The sequence below is a fragment of the Bos mutus genome, chromosome 16 (genome assembly GCF_027580195.1).
Source record: "Bos mutus isolate GX-2022 chromosome 16, NWIPB_WYAK_1.1, whole genome shotgun sequence".
In the NCBI taxonomy this organism is placed as follows: domain Eukaryota; kingdom Metazoa; phylum Chordata; class Mammalia; order Artiodactyla; family Bovidae; genus Bos; species Bos mutus.
This window is the reverse complement of record NC_091632.1, coordinates 18,176,117-18,188,633: the sequence shown is the minus strand read 5'-3', so window position 1 is coordinate 18,188,633 and position 12,517 is coordinate 18,176,117. Positions and strand designations below refer to the sequence as shown.

At 39.0% G+C, this 12,517-nt stretch overlaps 1 protein-coding gene across 1 annotated transcript in view; it reads left to right on the top strand.

Annotated features, from left to right (window-relative positions):
• PLA2G4A (phospholipase A2 group IVA) overlaps positions 1 to 12,517 on the top strand; it is a 179,920-nt gene that overhangs the window by 29,365 nt on the left and 138,038 nt on the right. The window contains exon 2 of the mRNA XM_005901275.2: positions 3,604 to 3,706. Within this exon, the coding sequence (XP_005901337.1) occupies positions 3,674 to 3,706 (33 nt within the window). The 5' untranslated portion in view covers positions 3,604 to 3,673. The remainder of the gene's footprint in view (positions 1 to 3,603; positions 3,707 to 12,517) is intronic.

The following is a 12,517-nucleotide window of genomic DNA, read 5'->3' as shown; positions in this document are numbered from 1 at the left end:
CATGACCGAGCAACTAAACTGAATTGAAAGGCTGAGATGCTAGTGAGCAATAAAGTATTTTAAATTAAGGTTTGTACATTGTTCTTTAGACGCAATGCTACTGCAGACTTAATAGACTACATTACAGTTTAGATATAACTTTAATATGCACTGGGAAACCAAAGCATTTTTGTACTTAGTTTTATTGAAATATTCCCTTTGTTGCGGTGGTCTGGAACCAAACCTGCAATATCTCTGAAGTGTGTCCATGATTGGGCTTCCCTGGTGCTAAGACAGTAAAGAATCCACCTGCAATGCAGGAGACATGGGTTTGATCCCTGGGTCAGGAAGTTTCCCTGGAGAAGTAAATGGCTATGCACTCCAGTATTCTTGCCTGAAGGATTCCAGGGACAGGGGAGCCTGGAGGGCTACAGTCCATGGGGTTCCCAAAGAGTCGGACACGACTGAGTGACTAACACCTTCAGTTCACCTTCACATGTCCGTGATAATCCCTTGTTTTCCTGTTTCCCATAATTCTAGGCAGGGAAAAATGTTAGTCAGTCATGTGTCTGACTCTTTGCGATCCCATGAACTGTGGCCTGCCAAACTTGTCTGTCCATGAAATTCTCCGGGCAATAATACTGGAGTGGGTTGCCATTTCCATCTCCAGGTGATCTTCCCCACCCAGGGATTGAACCTGGGTCTCCTGCATGGTGCAGATTCTTTACTGCCTGAACCGCCAGAGAAGCCAATAGGTGGGGAAAGAGAATGACAAAACCTTCTAGTCTGTGGGTTTTGGTTTTTTTTTTTTTTTCCACCTTCCCAAGGGCAGTCCATCTCTCCTGCCAACATGACTAACAGGGTTTTGGATAGACCACACACTATGAAGCATTCACTGAAAGCCAACAGTTACATCGCACAGGCAAGTGTGTGTTGAAAAGTGTATCTGCATTTCCCCCTCATTAGTGTTCAGGAAGTATCTAATTACAGGGAAGGGAGGGAGGTAAAAGAATAAAAGAAACTATGAGCTTCATATTTGTTGCTTCAGACTTAAAAGACTGTACACTCACCAAGATTGGTTATTCAGCTTAATTAGTAAAAACAACCCTCCCCCCAACCCTTCTCCAAACAGCTGTTTTATAAGCATTCATGGTAGTAGTTATGCAAACTGGTTGCAATAATGTTTCCAGGCTGTGCTAGTTGCAAGGGGTGGTGGTGGGGGGTGGCATTTTCTCAGTGTTTAATGTGGCTAGGTGGACAGAAATGCTGTATTCCACAGAAACTGAAGATATCTATTGCTACTATTAACAGTGTAGGGAAGTAAAAGGATGAATGGGTGCCTATTTGTAACTGGAACTGAAAATGTCATCACTGTCTGGCAATAATAACCAATGATTTTTTCCGGAAGAAACTGAACCTTACCCAACAGTTTTCCCATATGACTGATGTTGCTTCTTTAAGTTTGGAATGAAAATTGTATGTATAAATTGCACCTATTCACATATAGTGGACTTTTAAGATATATTTTTTATTTTGAAATAATCTAAGTTAAGAAACAGCAGAAAAAAAAAAAACAGCAAAAATTGCCATTTCCATATATTCATTACCCAGATTTCCCCAATATAATATCTTATATTGTTCAGTTGCTAAGTCCTGTCCGACTCTTTATGACCCCGTGGACTGTAGCACACCGGGCTTCCCTGTCCTTCACCGTCTCCCACAGTTTGCTCAAACTCATGTCCATTGAGTCAGTGATGCCATCCAACCATCTCATCCTCTGTTGTCCCCTTCTCCTCCTGCTTTCAATCTTTCCCAGCATCAGGGTCTTTTCCAATGAGTCAGCTCTTCACATCAGGTGGCCAAAGTATTGAAGCTTCAGCTTCAGCATCAGTCCTTCCAATGAATATTCAGGGTTTATTTTCTTTAGGATTGACTGGTTTGATCTCCTTGCTGATCAATGGACTCTAAAGAGTCTTCCCCAGCACCATAATTTGAAAGCATCAGTTCTTCGGTGCTCAGTCTTCTTTATGGTTGAACTCTACATCTGTACACGACTACTGGAAAATCCATAGACCTGGGCAGTTAGCTATTGTATGCATGTTGCCTATTTTTGGCTTTAATATGGAGAGAGCCTCTATCTAGGTCCTGATGCAGGATACAGAAGTGACAGAAGTGGTCAAGAGTTAGGTGGTAAGCACAGGGGTTATGAATGGAGTTGCTAGAAATGGAAAGAGGAAATAAAGTTGCTGAAACCAAACTTTGGGCACCAGCAACAAATTTCCTGTAAACATTTTGAGTACTAGTCTCACTCCTTCTGGGATTTCACTTGTTCTGATTTTTTTCTTTTAAAATTAGAGATGGATATTTAACATCCTTTTACATTAAGAATAGTTAGGAATGAAAAAGAGGGACATCAAAAGAGAGTACCAGTACTATTCTGTGAATTTCCTTCATACATAAACCTGAAATTATGTAATATTTGTCCATCCATCCACCCATCTATCGTCCATCCATCCACCCATCTATCCAACAAATATTATCCTCAACCTACTATATTTTAGGCACAGCACTAGGCAATAGGGATGGATAACTCTATGAACAAGATAAATATGGTCACCGACTTTACGCGTCTTTAGTTCTCTCAGAAAAGGCAGACACTGTGTAAGTGGAATCAAAGACTTGAAAAAGAAGTACAAGGTACAAATGAAACCGGGAACAGGCAAACCAAACCTATTCTGAACATCATGAAAGTCTTCTCAGTGGAGGCGACATTTAAGCTGAGTCCTGGAGGGTGGGTGAGCTCTATCTAGGTGAATAGCTGTTGCTTCCATGGCCTTGCATGATCTGCTCCTCCCCGTACGTCCAAACTCACCATGAGCCACTTTTACTCTTGCTCACCATTCACCAGCCAGTGTTTTCTCGCAGTTCCTCAAACGGCCTGCCTGGAACTCTAAATTCTAAATTCACGCCTCCTCACCCTCTATAGTTGCTCCTTTACTGAGATCAAGTTCCCAGTTATTCTGTAGTTTCACTTGCTTGTTTCCATCATTTTGTCCAGCACTATTTTTAATCACTTAAAATTTCATTTAACTGCTTTCAAATTAAACTGGTACGTTAGAATGAACAAATCATTTCTTTAAAATAATCAGCATTAAAAGTTGAAATTTAACATGAATGTGTTTTTAAAACTTAACACATAGCTAAAATGAAAAGCATTCCTTTTTTAAAATTGTGAATGTGTGTAGTACTGATCCAATTAAGAAAACAAACGATAGCATGTGGCTTTTTGATTATAAATAGTACAAAAATAATTTTAATTTTCCACAATTTCAATAAATTTCTCATGAAGTACTTGGCAAATGCAAAAAAAAATAATCCTGGAGTTTCCTAATAATTACTCACAGAATAAATTTGAACAAATATGGAAAGTAAGCAGTAATAGCAGAATATGTTTATCCTTTTTAAGTGATGTGTGTATACCCACACGTATAAACAATTAGGGAGCTCAATCCGCACAAGTCCCCTTGGGTAGAATTTACTTCCTAAGAGTCACATCTATCATCATTTAAATCTTGTAAATGCATCTAAGAAAAGGCTTAACAATAAGGACTGTTTATTTTGTAGGTTTTAAAGAAGCTAGAGTGCCAAAGAAGACTTTTGGAGTGTGAAGAGATTTCTCGTGATTGAAACCAACATGTCATTTATAGATCCTTATCAACACATTATAGTAAGTCATTTACTGCTTATATATTCTTCTGGGAGGGGGTCAGACATACTTTTGTGCATGAGTATCGGTGATGTTGCTTGTTAAGTGTCAGTTACAAATTGGCATTTGCCATGGGCACTTGCCATCTACCTACCTTTACAAGTATTAAATCATGTGCTTCTGCTGAGACCTTCAACTACCCCCTGAAAGGAGTTCAAGGTAGAGAGTATAAATGAAGCAGGTAGTGAGTATAAATGTGCTGGAGGTGGGGAGCGGGGGTGGGGAACTGGCAGAATAGGTCTTTAGATAGATATTTTCAGGAGCCCATTTTATGAGCCTGATTCTTACATCTTCCATGTCTAGAAAAGCATTAAAATCCTTCATGGTGACAACTGCTCCTTGTGACTAACAACACCTTCAAAAGACTAGTAGAAACCTTCTGGAAAATATGTGCTTGATTGCATGTACTCACCCTTCACCGAAATCACATATATACTGACCTCTTTGGAGCAGATTCTTAGAGCTATCTGAGGTTCTGTCTCCTGCATTGCAATCCTCATTTTGCCCCAAATAAAACTTAACTTGCAGCTTTCTTTTAAGTAGACAAAAATATAAAAATCTATGAAAAGTCTAACATTTTTAGATGAAAATTATGTAAACTTACTGTGGTTCAAATAAGGTAGAATCTGTAATAAAACTAACTCATCTCTTCTTTTTATCACTGTAAGTTTCCAGAAAAAAGGGATTTGGAAGGGAAAATGCCAAAACATCTGAAATAGTATTGAATGTTCATGAAACAATAAAAAGTGTAGTTCAGTTCAGTTCAGTTCAGTTGCTCGGTCGTGTCCGACTCTGCAACCCCATGAACCACAGCACACCAGGCCTCCCTGTCCATCACCAACTCCCAGAGTCCACCCAAACCCATGTCCATTGAGACGGTGATGCCATCCAACCATCTCATCCTCTGTCATCCCTTTCTCCTTCTGCCTTCAATCCTTCTGAGCATCAAGGTCTTTTCCAATGAGTCAGCTCTTCACATCAGGTGGCCAAAGTATTGGAGTTTCAGCTTCAACATCAGTCCTTCCAATGAACACCCAGGACTGATCTCCTTTAGAATGGACTGGTTGGATCTCCTTGCAGTCCAAGGGACTCTAAAGAGTCTTCTCCAACACCACAGTTCAAAAGCATCAATTCTTCGGCGCTCAGCCTTCTTTATAGTCCAACTCTCACATCCATATGTGACCACTGGAAAAAACCATAGCCTTGAGTAGATGGACTTTTGTTGGCAAAGTAATGTCTCTGCTTTTTAATATGCTGTCTAGGTTGGTCATAACTTTTCTTCCAAGGAGTAAGCATCTTTTAATTTCATGGCTGCAATCACCATCTACAGTGATTTTGGAGCCCAGAAAAATAAAGTCAGACACTGTGTAGTTCTCACTTAGCAAATGTCAACCTGCACTCTTCATATGAAATGACAGAGAGAGAAAATAATTATTGCATTAAGGACTATACTTTGGTATGCATTTTCAAGGTAATTAATTTTGTAAACTGTCCTTTAGTTAGATATATTGTGTGTGCTCAATCTCTCAGTCATGTCTGACTTTTTGTGACCCTATGCACTGTAGCCCACCAGGCTCCTCTGTCCATGGGATTTTCCAGGCAAGAGTAATGGAGTGAGTTGCCATTTCCTATTCCAGGAGATCTTCCCAACCCAGGGATTGAACCAACACCTCCCATATCTCCTACATTGGCAGGCAGATTTTTTACCACCAGCACCACCTGGGAAGCCCAAGATATATTTAAACAAAGTCTTTTATGGTTGGGTAATTTTAGTAAAATGTTGAGTATTTCAGATTTTAGGGTGGAACTTTCCAAATTCCATTAGAAGTGTACTCTCTCTTCTGATGATAGAAGCAGAGGAGAAAACATTTTCTTTGCTAAGTTTAGCACTTGAGATCCAATTAGATTTACATGGACTAGAAATAGTTTTTATGGATATTAAGGAATAATACAAAGCCTCATTTCTATTTAAATTGAACCGCTCTTCTCTTACCCAAAGCCTCACAAGCTGCCATCCTCTCTCTCCCTGCTTGGATAGCAAGGATTACTATACTGTAACTTTTTGTAGTTCTTTCTTCCATTCACAACTTGAATCATTGAAAACTGTATTCAGCTTTTCTACTTCACAAAAGGGTCTCATCACTAAGGACCTCTTTGCTGCTGAATTAAATAGATTCTTCAGGTACCCCTCACCCCCATCTCTGCTAGTCATTCTCTTCTTCTTAAAACTCCTGAAAAGTATTTTTTTTTGCAAGCTTCTTTTAATGTTTGATTTTTTTTAAAGAACTGAAACATATAATATATAAAGTGCATAAATTTTAATTGTTCAGCTTGATGGATTTTTGCACATGTATTTCACCCATGAAACCATCATCCAGATAAAGGTATGCATTATAAGTACCCTGAAAGAGTTACTCATGTCCCTTCCAGTCCGTAAGCTCCACAAAACTAACCAGCTATTTGTCTTTTATTACCAAAGATCCGTTTTCCTATTCTTGACCCTCATTAGATGCCTGCATTCCACTCTTTGTCTGTGAGATTCATTCATGCTGTTGTGAGTAGCAGAATTCCACGCTTTTACATTGCCATGTAGTATCTCATTATTTGAATCCTGTGCTCATGCGTGCCAAGTCTATTCATTCGTGTCAGACTCTTTGCAACCCTGTGAATGGTAACTCACTAGGCTTATCAGTCCATGGGGATTCTCCAGGCAAGAATACTGGAGTGGGTTGCCATGCCCTCCTTCAGGGGATCTTCCTGACCCAGGGATCGAACTTATGTCTCTTAAGTCTCCTGCATTGGCAGGTGGGTTCTTTACCACTAGCGCCACCTGGGAAGCCCTGAATACCGTATACTGCAAACTACTTATCTAGTCCACTGGTTACCGTCGTGCCCTCACTAAATGGCAATGGTACCTTTGCTAATCAGGCAATGTATGATTTGGTTTCTTTTCAGTTCTATTGGTCTTTGTTTGCCCCAATATCAATCTACTTTAATGTCTGTGGCTTTGAAATGGTAGTGTAAATCCTCCAACCTTTTCTTCTTTGAGATTCCTTGTCTTTTTTTAGGCTTCTGCATTTCCATATAAGTTTTGAAATCACTCTGTCAACTCACACACACACACACACAAATGCTGGGATTTTTATTAGAACTGAAATTATTTTGTAGGTAATTTAGGGGAGAGATGACATGATAATAATATTGAATCTTCCAATCTATTTACAATGCATGAAGCATTAGTCTCTCAGTCATGTCCAACTCTGTGCGACATTATGGACTGTAGCCCACCAGGCTCTTCTGTCTGTGGTATTTTCCAGGCAAGAATATTGGAGTGGGTTGCCATTCCCTTTTCCAGGGGGTCTTCCAGATCCAGGGATCGAACTTGGGTCTCCTGCATTGCAGGCAGGTTCTTTACTGTCTGAGCCACTAGGGGAGCCCTCAATGCATGAAACTAACGTTAAACTAATGTTCAACTAGAAACTAAAATACCAATGTTGCATTTATATGGAAACAGTTTTTGCAGATGCAGTGAACTTACTAAATTTCTTTATTAATTCTAATAGTTTGTAGGTTCTTTTAGATTTTTAACTTGTACATTCCTGCTATTGATGAATAACTCATTTTATTTCTTCCTTCTTAATTTTTAATATTCATTTATTTTTCCACTTTACTGATTGTAAACCATCTATTTTAGGTATAGCTTACAAGTTTGAAATATTTTATTTTCATAATTGTTCAATTAAAAGAATTTTCTAAATTTTATTATGATTTATTTTTTGACACATAGATTAAACATTTATTTCTTAATTTTCAAACATTTGGTAATTTTTTTGTTTCTCTTTGTCATTAATTTCTAATCTCATTCCTTTCTGTTCAGAGAATATACTCTATAATTTTTGCTGTTTCAGTTTTTACATGAGATGCTCTCGCACATTGTCTATTCTGGTAAAGGTTCCATATACAACAATGTGTTTCACATTCAACTTTTGCTTTATGAATTTTTAAGATATATTATTAATGCATATAAGTTTTGAATTGTATATATCTCTGTTTAATTGATATTTTATCATTTAATAGGTCTTTTTAATCTCATTATTAGAGACTGAATTTTTACTTTGTCTTTTATTAAAATAATCCCTTTTAGTTTCTTTGATAAGTGCATCCTTTCACTTTCAATTTACATTTTCCTTATATTTAATGTGTAGTTCTTGTAAAAAGCATATAATCAAGGTTTAATTTGAGATAATCTTTGTTTTCTGAAACAATATCCTACATTCCTTCCACCATTATGGTTTTTTGTAGATGAATTTAAACAATGAAGGTAAGTTCTTTTTAACTGGTTTTTCATAATGATGACATTTCTATATTTTTTGTGCAAATTAGTTTTTTTCCTCACTCTACCATCTCAAGATATATGGATAATTTCTGTAACTCAGAGAATGCAATCAAAGTGTTGACATGAACACTTTGGCACTTGAAACTGAGAAGAAAGATAAGGTTAAAGTGTATAACCCTGAGCTTGGGACGAAGACCAAGTATAATTCTAAATCTTAACATTTAGACTTTGAATTCACTCTGACTCCAAATTTATTTAAAAAAATTTTTTTTTCTGAGCACTTATCATCATTTATTTTATTTTTTAATTTTTATTTTTTTGGTTGCAGCTTGTAGGATCTTAGTTCCCAGACCAGGAATTGAGCCTAGGCCCTTGGCAATGAGAGTGTGGAGTTCTAAACACTGAACTGCCAGGGAATTTCCTTTATCATAACTTATTGAATGCCCATTGTGTTCTAGTCCCGGTCAGTAGGCACTGGGAATCAAAATAATCCCTGAATCGAGCTTATAGTGCTATATTAGTGCTCAGTCAATTCAATTCAGTTCAGTTGCTCAGCCGTGTCCAACTCTTTGTGACCCCATGAATTGCAGCAAGCCAGGCCTCCCTGTCCATCACCAACTCCCGGAGTTCACTCAAACTCACGTCCATCGAGTCGGTGATGCCATCCAGCCATCTCATCCTCTGTCGTCCCCTTCTCCTCCTGTTCCCAATCCCTCCCAGCATCAGAGTCTTTTCCAATGAGTCAACTCTTTGCATGAGGTGGCCAAAGTACTGGAGTTTCAGCTTTAGCATCATTCCTTCCAAAGAACACCCAGGACCGATCTCCTTTAGAATGGACTGCTTGGATCTCCTTGAAGTCTAAGGGACTCTCAAGAGTCTTCTCTAACACCATAGTTCAAAAGCATCAATTCTTCAGCTCTCAGCTTTCTTCACAGTCCAACTCTCACATCCATACATGACCACTGGAAAAACCATAGCCTTGACTAGACGGACCTTTGTTGACAAAGTAATGTCTCTGCTTTTCAATATGCTGTCTAGGTTGATCATAACTTTCCTTCCAAGGAGTGAGCATCTTTTAATTTCATGGCTGCAATCACCATCTGCCGTGATTTTGGAGCCCAAAACTCAGTCACTTAGTCGTGTCCAAATTGAGCTTATATCTGGCAGACAAACAATCTATAATAATCGTAATGACTCTGATAGGAGATGATGAAGATTACTCTGGGGATATACAACGTGAATAACTAATAACAGGAATCTTCTGGAATTCCCTGAGAAAGTGACATGTAAGCACAGACCTGAAGGTTAGGAAAAGAGTGAGAAAATGACTGGATTGGAAAGGGCATGTGTGAAGTAAGTAGTCTGGAGGTAAGAAAGTACATGCCATTAGGAATAGAAAGAAGTTAGGTATGGTTGGAGGATAATACGTTTTGAAAAACATTATTTCAAATGACCTTCGCTTTTCTACCTCATTTGACCATTCACCTCATTAACGCCTGTGCAGTCCCACAGGTCTCATGGCAGTTGACCGTATTACCTGGCCATTTAGTTTCTCTTTTTTTTTAAACAAGGGATAAAATATTTAAAATCAAACTGTATCTGAATATTTTAAGGCTCATTTCCGTCATCTTTCCTTGCAGATTTTGTTAACTATAGCCAAATATGTAGGTCATAATAATTCTCTCTCTCTCTCTCACTCAGTTGTGTCTCTTTGTGACTCTGTGGACTGTAGCCCACCAGGCTCCTCTGTCCATGGAATTCTCCAGGCAAGCATACTGGAGTGGGTTGCCATTCCCTTCTCCAGGGGATCTTCCTGACCTAGGGATCGAACCCAGGTCTCCCATATTGCAGGTGTATTTTTTGCTGTTGGAGCCACCAGGGAAGCCCAATAATTACCTGTATGGCACCCTAATGTGATGAAATGTGCCAAAGCCACACACCTGTATCACATTTTTCTTGACCTTCCCCAGCATCAGAATTGGACACTCCATCAACATTCCAAGGTATAGCCCTTTTCTTTTTAAAAAACTTTTTATTGTATATTGGAATATAGCCAGTTATATAACAATATTATGATAGTTTCAGGTGGACAGCAAAGGGACACAGCCATACATACACATGCATCCATTCTTCCCTCAAACTCCCCTCCCATCCAAGCTGCCACATAACATGAGCAGAGTTCCCTGTGATTGTATAGCCCTTTTCAATACAGAGGATCCTAAGAGCTTTCTGGTATTATTCATGCTTGTTTTTGTTATGTGTTTAAAAAAACAAACAACTATGCACGTGTGTGTCTATGTGTAAATTGCTTTTGTGACAAAATTTCCTGCTTTAGTTTTCACAGAAAGATACTTTTCACAATATATAGGTGAGTGCACTCAACACAGAACAAGTTTATTAAAAAGGAAAGATGTGGAAAGCTAAGCCAACTTACTCATAGTGAAGGGTGCCAGATGGGCCAACGCAGTTTCAGCTGCCTCAAGGCAGTGAAGATTGGATTCATCTTCACCATACCTGTGATGCAGGGACATGTTGGAGAATCCTGTGGGCTGATACAGCAAGTTCTCGTTTCCATTGGTGCCAACTTTTAAGAATGGAGGAGAAAGTGGAGTAACACATCTATGGCAGAATGCAATGTCCACAGGTCTAATAAAATATTTATTAAAAAAAATTCCATCTTTTTACTCTGAAGGGATGAGTCACTTCACTGGAGTGAAAAAAATCCAGAGCTCTTCCCACCACCTATTAGCAATGGAGGGCCAGGGCCCCACATCCACGGAAATCTGAGGTTGTGTCCACACTGAGGTCAACCACCTGGGTATGCAAGCCTGACTGCCTGCTAAAATACAGGGACCTTTGAAAAAGGTCATTGTAGGATGACTGGAAATGTTACCAAAAAAGTACAAAGCTATTATTCTAGATTATTATGGTAACATGGGGGGTGGGGGAAACCACTGAGTAGGTCATCAAAGAACTACTGTTTTAGTGGCAATTCCAGACTTCAGTTACGTGCTCTTGAGCACTTAAACTTTTAGCTGCTTCGCATGCAGTATGAATAGTACCTGTATGTCTGTTCCACAGGGCTTTATAAATAATAAATTGTTATGTACGTAAGTATTTTTTAGAAACTTAATGAGGTAAGATATTTCCAGGGGGCAGCAAGAGGTGAGATACTGCTGCTGGGAAATCAGAAATATAAAGCTGACAAAATCATTACAGAAATACCAGAACAGCGCACAAGGAACAAGGAGGTTTATGGCAAGAGCATATTTTTGGTGAGCACTAACAAATTCTAGCAAAGTGAGAAAGAGGACGGCTAATGATAAGCTTCTGCTGTTTTTCTGATACCAGCCGTTCCCTGCCACAAGCCTTTCATTTGAGGTAAAAGTATGTGCATTTAAAATAATGTCCGTATCTCTGCTTCTTCACCATAGAGCACAGGCTGGGGATCCCTGGAAAGTCACCGGGTTTACTTCTTAGTTCTTGAATTTTGATTTGGTTCTTTTTCAAAACTTCTGAGCCTTTTTTTTTTTTTTTTAATCATACTGAAGTTTGACTTCAGTTTCCTTAAACATGGTAAGTGTAGTTTCACTGTTTCATGGAGAGAACTATTTCTGTGTCTGTTAAGTAATTGTGCTGGTTTGTAGTCTTGGTGTGATACCTCCTCGTGTTCCTAATGACCTTTGATTTTGCTGAACATCATTATAATGAAAAATCATCTCTAGAAATAATTCTTCAGAATTTCATTGGTTTCCATCAAGCTTCTTGGGAAGCCAGCAGTCTGGGATAAAGGAAATCCCCGTTTCAGGTTAGGAGAAGGCAATGGCACCCCACTCCAGTATTCCACTCTAGTCTTCCACTCCAACCCACTGTAGTATTCTAATATTCTTACCTGGAGACTCGCCATGGACAGAGAAGCCTGGCAGGCTACAGTCCATGGGATCGCAAAGAGCTGGACACGACTGAGCAACTTATAACAAGGCACTGAACAGTACTACGGACTGGTTGGCTTATAAACAATAGAAACTTATTGCTCACATTTATGGAATCTGAGAAGTCCAAGATTGAGACGTGAGCATGGTTGTATTTGATGAGGGCCTGGTTTGTAGCTGCAGTGTCCACTTTGTGGACGTGGCAAAGCATCTCTCTCAGTTCTTTCATAAAAGCACTTAACCGTTCATGTTTGTTTGGTTTTTTTTTTCCTTCCCAAACGTCCCATCTTCTAATACTGTCATCTTTGAGGGTTTAAAATGTCAACATGTATTTTGGGGGGACACAAACATTCACACTATACCAGATTGATCTAGCCATGGAGATATATTGTGAAGAATTGTCTTATGAGGTTACGGAGACTGAAAAGTCCCATATCTACCATCAGAAAACTGGAGATCCAGGACAGACAGCAGTGTAATTCAGTTCAAGACAGGAGATAAAAT